Source organism: Meleagris gallopavo, chromosome 14 (genome assembly GCF_000146605.3).
Source record: "Meleagris gallopavo isolate NT-WF06-2002-E0010 breed Aviagen turkey brand Nicholas breeding stock chromosome 14, Turkey_5.1, whole genome shotgun sequence".
In the NCBI taxonomy this organism is placed as follows: Eukaryota; Metazoa; Chordata; class Aves; order Galliformes; family Phasianidae; genus Meleagris; species Meleagris gallopavo.
This window is the reverse complement of record NC_015024.2, coordinates 9466511-9477557: the sequence shown is the minus strand read 5'-3', so window position 1 is coordinate 9477557 and position 11047 is coordinate 9466511. Positions and strand designations below refer to the sequence as shown.

General features: G+C 43.8%; 1 protein-coding gene across 7 annotated transcripts in view; it reads right to left on the bottom strand.

Moving 5' to 3' along the window:
- CHCHD6 (coiled-coil-helix-coiled-coil-helix domain containing 6) overlaps nt 1-11047 on the bottom strand; it is a 107883-nt gene that overhangs the window by 28912 nt on the left and 67924 nt on the right. For 4 of the 7 annotated variants that reach the window (XR_002119617.2, XM_010718540.3, XM_019620122.2 and 1 more), the window contains exon 7: nt 10462-10597. The exons of 1 other annotated variant lie outside the window; for it this stretch is intronic. Coding sequence is in view for 3 of the 6 variants with exons in the window: in XM_010718540.3 (XP_010716842.1) it covers nt 10462-10597 (136 nt within the window). In the remaining 3 variants the exon portion in view is untranslated. Of the gene's footprint in view, nt 1-7606; nt 7753-10461; nt 10598-11047 lie in introns of all 7 variants that reach the window. 2 more of the 7 variants (XR_002119616.2, XR_004161307.1) reach the window with 1 other exon arrangement.

Sequence of the window (11047 nt, the reverse complement as noted above, 5' to 3'; positions counted from 1 at the left end):
TTTTTTTTCTCTCCAAAGGACAACTCCTAAAAATCAAGGCTATTCCCTCTCCTCACATGCTACAGCACTACCCTCACTGAGCCCCTCCAACAAAGCTGATCATAGCGGTAAGAACAAGCCAGTCCCCAAACATTTAGGCAATCCAGTTCTGAAGCAGAAATAAGCTGCTTCACAAACAGCAGAACTGAGGTCACCGGGGTTCCTCAGATTCTCAAGTCAAAGCCAAGTTCCTCTGGGACTAAATAACAATAAAGGGCGAGTCGATATGATTCCCTCTGCACAAGCAGCACTGGGGTCCCTTTCCTCCACCTAATTGCCTGCTTTCACAAGGTATACAGGAACTTATTACTTCAGAGCCACCATGCCTCCAAGGAATACCACCGCAACCTGCCAGCAGGATCAGAGCAAGCAGAGAGCAGGACAGGAACCACAGTTACGAGCACACGACATGGTTATTTGAGTCCTGTTTCCTTAGGTCAGGATAAAAACCCCGACAGGGCTGCAGGGGAACAGCCAACTAGCCATACATCACGGGGAAGTGCTGGCACATTAAACCCAGAACGTTACCTGTGACACTTGAACAGGCTCTGCCCTGCTCTCCGGGGGCTGCTCTGTATACAGCAAAGCTCCTGACCTTCCAACATCTGTTCAGTTTTTATACAAAAGCAAGTCAGGGCCCTGTAACGCAGAACATCTTTGTTGACATTTCAGTCCCTGGGAGAGACGCTCTCCTTTGGCTTTGCATCAGCCACCTTTGGCTATGTCAGAAATAGCGCACAGCCTGTTCTCTCAAGCAAAGCTGTTTGCCCATGCAAAGGTTCCCAGCAAACAGGCAGAAGGTGGCAGCTGGAGAAAGGAGACCTAGGATCACTGCACACAATCTCACCTTTTTTTACTTATCCACATTTACTGAACACAGGCTGGCTTTAATCCATCAGTGCAAGAAAGCTGCTAACACACCTATATGACGAAAAAGACATCCCTACATTTTATGGGCTCTATTGCAGCAAATGTCAAGCCTCAGCAAAATAAAGCACTAGGAACCGTCTCAGACAGCCGATATCCCTCTTATTCATCTCCCAATCAGCACAAATTTGACACCGCATTAAACAAGGAACATGAGATCTCAAGTTCATGCCATAGCTTTGCGTGCACACAATCCTCATAACAGCACAAGCTGGAACAGAACACGAGGTTCTCATTTAATAGCTTCTAAAATGCTTATTCTTCTTGAACAAAACAGTACCCCTAGGTGCAGGAGACTTTTGGTAAAGGCTACAAAGTGGGGAATTTATGGGAACGTTACACCTGGTCCGTCCTCAGCAACAGACCTGTTTCTGCTCCAGAGAGGTCAATTTGGAGCCTATCCAAATGCTGTAAGCATTACAGTGGCCACTGGCACAACAGAAGCTCTACTCTAGTACACCCCAGTCCTCTCACAGTGTCTTTATCATAGCAGATCCTGCTGCACACAGCTGGGAAGAATCCCATCTGAATCACTGCATCCAATGCATTTTTCAGTGACTGTGCACTTCTAACAAGACTTAAGAATTTTTGAGCCTCAGGATACTCTCAAACACACTTAGGCTTGGTCCTAAGAGATGATGCATGACTGTTATCACAGGAAGTCAAATGGTACTGCCAGAAACCTAGGGCCCAGAAATATTATGGAGCTTGTTAAAAGGATGATAATCCTAAATAAGCCACCTCTAGCACTACTTAAGACAAAAGCTTTCATCTGCTTCTGCTAATATGGCTTAGGGGAACATGTCCACTGTGTAACAACCACCAGAATGCTTGGGATCACCCTTGCTGGCAAAAGAGGAATCCAGAGAACAACTAAAAGAAAATGATTCTCCATTTTTATATGAAGCATTTAAAGTGGGTAAAGATTGAAACAGCCTGCAGAGAGAAAGCTGAAATGATCACTGTGCGCACTCTAACCTGATCAAGAGTTAAAAAAAAATAAAAAATATCATGATCTTCTTTAAACCAACGTCCAATTCATTCTCAAAAGGGAACAAGGTACCTGCAACACACACAAAGACTGCAGATGGAGTGGATGTTCAGAGCTCCCAGTCCCCCCATAAAAGAACAATGCAATAACGCTTTACTAACAGACTGAACCAAGTAACCCTTATCTTTCTGCTACACTGCTCAGTGAAGTAACCCAACAGATGATCTGCTCAGAAAAATAAGCCCAGTCCTTGTGGGCAGCAAACGTGGACTGATAAACTGAGAGGGAAAGCAGAGGCAGGTGGGTAGAGGTAATCAGAAACGACAGAGAGATAAGCAGGCAGAGGGCAAGCAGAGAGCTTGAAGGACAGAGGGAGAAGAGCTGAGATTTTACAGACCACAGGTATTCGAAAAGTTAAATCAACAGCTTTCCAATCACATTATTTTAAGAATCATTTCCCCTAATATATGCAGGGAGCCAGCTGCTCGCAAAATGACCTTTAAACCCTCCCCTCCATACCTTATTAGACTAATTCAGAGCTGGAGGTTGGCTGATCCCGAAATCCACTTACCCAGGACAAACAGGCATTCAGCAGGGACAAAGAGCCAACACTGTCAGAATAATTCAGTCCGCTTTTCTGGATACACTCAGGCTTACCACAGCAGAGCAGCACACATTTCCAGCTTCAGAAACAACTTCACACAGGATGTTGCAACAACAGACTAACTCAGGACTACACTGTCTCCTTCCCTCATATTACAAAGGTAAGTAATTCTAATTGTAACAGGTGATGGCTGCCTGGACAGCTTCTGTGAATGCTGAGGGTGGGCTATGAGAGCCTTTCACCAGCTCTTAAAGCCTCCTACAGAGGCTCCCATTCAGAAAATACAAAATACCACCAGGTAAGGAGATCTGCTTGACAGTGTCAAAAAGGGATGAAAACCACAGTACATACAGGCCTGCTTTCAAAAGAACTCTCCCCACACAATGTAGATTTTGTAATGCGAACGTTCCATAGTTTTGGACAGAGATGGTCTGTGGATGGAACATACCAAGCAAGCAGCATCAGGATAACTTCCCCAAGCTGCCTCCTGCCACAGGTCTGATGAAAAACAGATTGCTTTCCTACTAATACAAGGGCTCGTGTGCTGTCCATCAGCATCCCAAGCTCTCCATGGCACTGCAAAGAAGGGCAAGGTGGAGCAGCCTTGCTTGCCTTCTACTTGATTAGGGCCAGTGCCATAGGAATAACCCCCTACATGCCACCTACAGACAGATTCAGCTGAGTGCTGAAGGCATTAAATCCTTTTAGTCCTCAAGGTATTCAGCCCCAAGACCTGCTGATAAAACAGCTGATGGATGGTGTGTGAAAACAACAAAGTGCTTGCAGCAGGAAGCCATCCTGCACAGACCAAGACCAAGAACAAGCATAACAAATCTTCAGTTTCCCCAGTTTGTCATGAAGACTTTGGCATCCCAGATACTATTTCCCAAGTTATAGCCAAGTTGACAGAGAATGGACCTATCATTAGCACTGAAGTTATGGAAGTCAAGGCTATTTTGGAACTTCTTGGGAGTCAGAAGGCATTTGACCACTGACCTTGTGCTTCTAACCAGCAGTTGCTATCGACAGCAATTTCTGTGGATCTGTTTCAATCTAACTTCAGCAGCAAAACACACAGGTTAAAAATTGGAAATCAACTGCCTTCTGTCCAGGACTGCTTGGTCATCAGTCTCCCAGAATTAATCTGAGTAAGAATTTCCACTTTCAACTTGCCAACGCTGTGCTACAAATCTTTTGTGAAAAAGTCTGGCATTAAAGCAGCATGATGTATCACAACACACTCTCACCCCCAAGCAACTATTTCCCATAGTAGATAAACCTGGCTGCAAGCAAGCTACAGCTCTTGGGAAAACATTGCCTAGCACACCACACAGAGAGCAAAGACTTCAGGAGACTCGTTAGATAAAGCATATCCATGTAGATCTCATTATTTAAGCTAATAAAGAAATAATTTCAAAAGACAGAATATCAGAGAAACACATTCCTGTCCTGATAGTGCTTGGCCCGATTTTACTTGAAATTTTGATACCCAACTTCAAACGAACCCATTCAGATCCACCCACTCAAAGACCACATCACAAAGTCAGGCACGACATCCCGCTCCTGACTGGTTAGCTCTCATAGCACTTTTATTACCTTCTATTTTTCAGGCTGCTTTTAAACAGGTTCAGGCAAACCAAGTTTTAAATCGTGTCTGTGCTACAGCTCCTTTTGTTTTAAAGGTAACAAAACGCCACACAGTCCAACTTCAGAAATGGACTTCTTTTCCTCCTTTAACAACAATGTCTTCAAAATCATCTGTAAAATATCCACGTTTAGACTAATTTTACCTTTAAGTATATCTGAGATTAGAGTCATTAAGCGAGAAATTAGACCCAAAGGCAATTCTGCCTCACTGTAACAATGTCAAAAAATATCCAAGCAAGCAAAAAATAGAAAGCCAAAAATAAATACACGTGGACTGTGAGTTAGGCTCTTAGACAACAGACTGTTTTGGAGAAGTGAGGGCAGGATGCCTTTCTTCCAGACTAGGCAATGGCCACAAGAACTTCATAGCCTGCATGTTCCTTTGCACTTGACTAAATCTCCCTAGAAGAGAAGTCTTGAAGCACAGTAAGTTGGGCAAAAAAAAGTTTTAAGCTTATTTATGCTGTTGTTTCCTTTGAAAATGGCAAATTCCAGAATGTACTATGTTTGGGCTTTACGTAATACACGGACCACAACAGCAGAGTCAGAGAGGTAGTTGGGTTAATAAGTGTTGACGATTTGCCAGGCTGTGGGGAACATCAGGGCTTTGTGAAGTGCTGAGATACAGAGCAAATAAAGAACTTACGCCTCCAGTTTCATGAATACTGGGTATATGCAGCAGCCATTTCCATTTTAAGTAGGCCAGCATTTTACTCTGGGACATGCCTCATATATTAAGATGGCGCTTTATATCCTTTCAGGCAGCTCTATATTTTTAGTTTATCCACTGATGAACTCTTGGGAATCAGAAATGTTGTGCAAGGACTAAAGACCCAATGGAACCAAGAACTGCCATCTTAAAAAAAACTTAACTAAACAATAACTGTTTCCATCCTTTATAAATAGGAGCAAAATATGGATCATTTTCACCTTTGCAAATAACAGGTCAGAGATGCCTGGGTACAATGAATCCAGTGCTGCTCTGCCTTTATGACTAAATAAACAGCAGCTGCCTGCAGCTTGCGGCCTCTCCACCGATTCCCTTGTGGGGGCCATTTATTGAGTCATAAACTCCTCCGATAGTGTTATCACCACAGCATTTGGACAAATAAAGGTTGGAAGAGAGAAAGATTAAAAAAAGAGAATTGACTTTACTGAGAAAGCAAGAAAAACACTTTACAGATACGTTTGCTTTGAACAAGGGCAGAGAGACGAACGGCAGGGCAGGCACATACCTGGCTGAGGGTACGGCTAGGATATCACACTCCAGATACCAAATACACAGATTTATCTCAAACCACAAGGCTGAATTTCAGAAAGCTCAAACAACCCTAAAGCCTTCCAAGTTAGATATACTGTATTTCAAGTAGCATACCTCGTAATATATCTTCTCTACAAGGCTTCAATTGCTCAGATTTAGATCTGCAGAGTGTCGGTGAGGGAAGCAGAACGCTGGCATTTCTCAAGTCACTGTACCTGGTTACAGTTCCTTCAGACAGGGAGGCTCCCAGCAGTTCTGAACCCCAATAGGTACGTCAACAAATCTATAAAGCATTCTGCAGTCCATCAGGATGGAAACAATTCCATAACAAGAAACTAAAGATGATCTGAGCTACCTGCAATACAGTCCATGGCGCTCTGTGTCTCCTGGAGCTGATTAGCTTTGGCAGAAAGATTCAGGTCGGGGAAACAACAGCTCACAGCAGGCCAGGCTCCTGCAGGATCCAAATGCTTGAGTGAAGCTGTTCCATCAGGAAGGGACACTGCGTGACTATCAGCTGCATCTTCTCAGCAATGGTAATGTAGGTCACCGCTCACAAATCAGAAGTAAACTTCAGGCAGTGTCGCAAGGCTCTGCTGTGTGTGTTGAATGGGAAGTGGGCTTCCATAGATATCAGTCAAAAATAGGAGCAGTAAATTGACTACACTTTTTTATTAGAGTCAAGGGTAAAGGAGAATGTAGTAGACTCAAGGTTACGTTAAACATGTACGTCTGCTGGAATCTAGTTTGTGTTTTGCCAGGGCTTGTTTGCATAGCAGAGTGACTCACAGCAAATGAGGGTGAATTTTCCCTGTGCTTCCATTACAAACCGAGTGTGTTCACATACAGAGAAGTTGCTATACAATAAACTCACTCACCAGTTTATTGCATTGTAATTTCCTTATGTAGACAAGCCCTAAAGCCTTGATAGAAATAGGTTTACCTTTGTCTGTTATGAATAGCAGACTCGTGAGAAGCTGGATGTAGAACAGAGAGAAAAGACGCAGAATTATGAATGGCTCCTAGCTCAGTGTATGCACTTCCTACTGACAAGGGAATACACGTGTCTGAGTATGCAGCTCTTTATAACTTGGTCTGGCCAGCAGCTAGAGCACAAAAATGTCACCGTGGTCCCTCTGTGAAAGAGGAGCACCTAGAGACATTAAGAGAATGCTCGGGAGAACAGGGATGCAGCAGGGATTTGTTTGCACACAACTGTAAGAAGCAGCACAGTTCACAATCTTGAATCACGTCAATATGTGGTCACCAAAGGCCACATTTTTCAGGTGGCAGCTGGTCGGAGACTCCCTCGCATAACCACCAGTTACATAACAGATTAACCATCCAAAACTCTACAGAAACTCAGATTCACCCACTGGTGTGAACAGGACATAGAGGAAGCAAAGGTCACAAAGATCCTAACAAAACTTGCACGTGAGTGCACATTTGCAGGGCAGGAAAGCAATTCAGCAGCAGGACCTACGCTTCCAAAAAATGATTTGTTTTTCTTTTCTATTGGGGTCCAAAAAAAGAAATTGCACAGATTTCCACTACCCACTCTCCTTTTCCTTCCACACCCTTCTCTCATTGGCATGAGATAAAACCTCGGAGAAACAGCAGCAGCAATTTTCAATTCTCATTATCTAACGGCAGCAGTAGCTCTCGGTGAAACTTGTGGTCAATAAACTACAGGCAATTTTAAAAGACACAATGGGAACTGCCCCTCCCACAGCTGTCCCATTATCCCAGCTTTTATTAGATTTAAAACCAGCAATTCTTATGCTTGCTGAAGTTCTGCAGAGCCACAAAAACAGACCACCAGAAAAGATAAAACACTCCTAAATTAAATAGGAGGCATTACAGCAACATGCTCTGATGTCAGAGGGCTTAGACATAAGCAAAGTTCAGGTAGCAGGGAGCAAGCCAGAACCCATGAGAACACAAACAAAACTTAACATTCAGAACAAATAAACAGCAAAGCTAGTAAGCGTGTTAGATAGGAAATGCTGAGAGCAGACTAGCAACTAGAAGAGGATCACTTCTATTAACATCCAACTATAGGCACCAAAAGTTTGGAGTGGTGGCTTTGGTGTGCCTAAGCAGTAGAATAGTCACTCACAGATGGCAATCCACTGACCTCCTTTAGAGGACTGTTCTAGGATGTGATGCACCATGCTCCTGTAGTGCCTATTTCTGTCCCCTGACGAGCAGAAAACATACAAAAGAGGTAACAGCAATTACACCTCTATCATGCGCTACAGCAACCTGCTCCAGCAAGAGGGCCTATACAGGAAAGAAGAGCAGAAAATAAATTTCCAAATTTCAGAAATTATTACCTGATACATTTCTGTGGGGCAGAGGTAATTGAGATTGCATCTCACCTCCTGGATGAGAAATGTGCACAGCAACAGGCAAAGGGAAATGAGTGCCCAAAGGAACGGTCTCAAAACAACACAGTAAGGGGGAAGATGCAAGGAATTACAGTCATCCACTATAAGTTGTAATTTTCAGCCTAGAAATCTAGAGCTTGCTTTCTGAGCCGAATGTATCCATGCCTTGGAGACATTTTACCAGCCATCAAGAAGAACTTGTAGAGAACCAGATGCTTCATTAAAGAATATTCACCAAGCCTTATAAAATCTTTAGTAAAAAGCAGAAGAACAAATCACCAGCGTGCCAGCAAGCTGAAGTCCCACATCCAGCTTTGATTACAACATCTTTCTGTAACAGCAAACAAATTCTGTTTAAAAGAAAAAAATAACCAAGAAATCAAGAGATTGTGACCCCTCTTTCCCACATTCCTCCAACCCAAATGAGGAATGCGTGAGACTAAAAGCCATTTGGTAGAAGATGCTGCTAATTTAAACTTAAAGAGAAATAACAGCTTAAATAGGAAAGGGAGGAGGGAGTTTTACAGTCCAGGAAAAAGCACAACAGCTTGTGATTGCTACATATATATCTCAGGAGCCAGAGGAAGCAGTAAGAGCATCGAGGCAAACTGTCAGGGCTTGAGCTGTCCTGGGATAAAAGAAAATACAGGATGTTCTGCCTCGCACACATCTTATTTGAGTTTGCACTTGCAGAACCCTCTCGTGCCTGTATCCAGCTGCAATGTTCAGCTACCTGTGCCTCAATGTCTCTTCCCTCTTCTGAAAGCATAGCAAGGAGATTCCCTGTCACACTGATATCACCCACAGCAAGTTCATGTCCTATGCACTGCTTCTTCTGCGAACTTACCAAAAGAATGGGGAGAAAAATTCTCTGAACACTCTGGAAACTAAGGCCACCTCTCCAAGTTCTTTGGTTTATAAAGAAAACATACCAAGAAAAAAACCCACACTACACAAATCTAAGCAAACTCCAAGTTAATAGGATCTTTCACTGCCCTCTGCTGTTACCAATCATTTAGCTTCCAATTTACTCTTTAATAATGCTGGGCTGGGGCTCAGGGCTGGCAGCATCCCAGCCCCTTTCTCAGGCGGCTTGGAGCCGCAGCTTGCAAATATGCTGAAGTTTAATGCAATCTGTCTTCTTTGGTAATCGCATTCCGCCCGCACTGCATGCAATAAAGATGTATTGGTAAATGCATTTGCTAAAGATATACTCCACCAAAAAGGCTACGAGAGCCTGATTTACAGGAGGTAAGGAGGAAGCATCAGGTAGCAGAGGCTGGCAGCGGATGCACCAGCACTCTGCGCACAGCAACAGAGGGCACGGATTGTGCAGCAGCAAAGGCACTGCTTCACTTTAGAGCTAAGAAAGAAAAAGAAACCACATGTTTTGGGAGCTGGGGACTTTAAAGATATCAGAGAAAAGCCCTTTCCCTGGCAGCTTTAACCTTGCTGATTTGCAGACATACAAAGACCTTCTTTGTAAACAGGAAGGAAAAAAATTCCACCAGGACTAGCAACAACATTTGGTCTAATATATCCTGACAATTTTCCCATCTCCTTCTGTCGGGCTTCTTCTGGGAGCCGGCTGGCAGCTTGTTTCATGTTATACTTAAATCAGGCATACAGCTTCCCTTCACAATGCTAATGCGACAGAGAAAGACTGCTTCTATGAAATCTCCACCTCCCCCCACCCTCTGCCTTCACATTAATAATCCCAAGAGAAGAGTCTCAGTTTTCTGTTCCCAGAAGGCTACATCCCTTCCCCAAACCCACCCTACTATAGCCTCAAGACCCATTAGAGATTTTATTTTATAACCAAAAAAAGAAGTCTGCCCTCAAGGGACATCTGACCCACTGAATTCTCACGTGGGGAACAACATCCTTTACACTCCAGACATCACCTTATGTCTTATCACACACATTTCTCAAGACCATATCCTAGTTGTAACATCCAAATGCCTCCTTTTTCCTTTCTCCTTCACCCGCTTTCAAAGTCACAGATTCTTCCAAGGTGCTCAGCAGCACCCACTGTCCTAAGGAATCAACAGAAGCTAGGAGTGCTCTGCATCTCTGAAGGCAGAGCCATAACAGCTTGTTGAACCTCTGCACAACACAAACAGCTTTTAGAAGCACGCAGGTCCCTCAAGAGTCAGCAGCTTTGCTATTTAACGAGTGCAGCCACGAAAAGAAGCAAGACTGATAATTGTGAGGTCCCATAATGGAAGCAGGAATGTTTAGAGCCTACCCAAAACATCTCTAATATTGGCAAAATAGACATAACTATCATTCGCAGAATGGAGCATCAAGAAGGTGAAATGTGGGAAAAGCATTATGACTGATTTTGAAGCCGAGGAGTATCCACACTACTGCTTTGGTGGCAGCTCAGCACCATAGGGGCACTGGTGGGAAGGAAGCTGGGACATACCGCAGTGAGACTGGGCAGCACTGGATCGATGCGAACAGGCAAAACTGCATCCTGAGGAAAACTTGTCTCCTATAAACACCCCATCTCGACCACAGATCCCAGGGACACTTCCCAGAAGAAAGCACTATGCAGAACAGCCAAAGCCAGCAAGTATAACAGGGAAGCTTTTATTACCTTCTGAGCAGCACTAACACAGCGCTGATACTCCTTAGCCAGCTCCGAGCATTTGAGCACTTCACGTTGGTTTTCTTGATAGCACTTCAGAATTTCAGACTGCAGACCTGCACAGACAGGATCAATGTTCCTCCTCCTGTGGGCAAAACGAGAACAGAAAGATGTGCAAAGGGGAGTTTTCAGCCACTGACTACCACTTGACTAGTGGCACACACTGATCTTGTGTTGGAGTCACTTAACCCTAAAAAATAAAGAAACCAGTAGGAGCAGCAATCAAAGTGGGTTAAATGACCAACGATGTCTTCCATCTGAAAAATCCAGAATACTAAGCAGAAAGATGGAACGTATTCTTACTAGGTCAGTGTGGGAGGCTGTTTTACCCATAGATAAAATACCATGTCACCTCCACAGTTAAGAAAAATCAATTCCAAGAGGCTCAATGATTTCCCCAAGTCACACGGGAAATCTTTGACAGAAGTCAGGAATTCTGCTGGGCCTGCACCAGATCTATAACAGGCTGACAAGGAACTGAATGGACTCATTGAATGAGCTACCTCTACCTGAATTCTCATCTATTTAAACATTA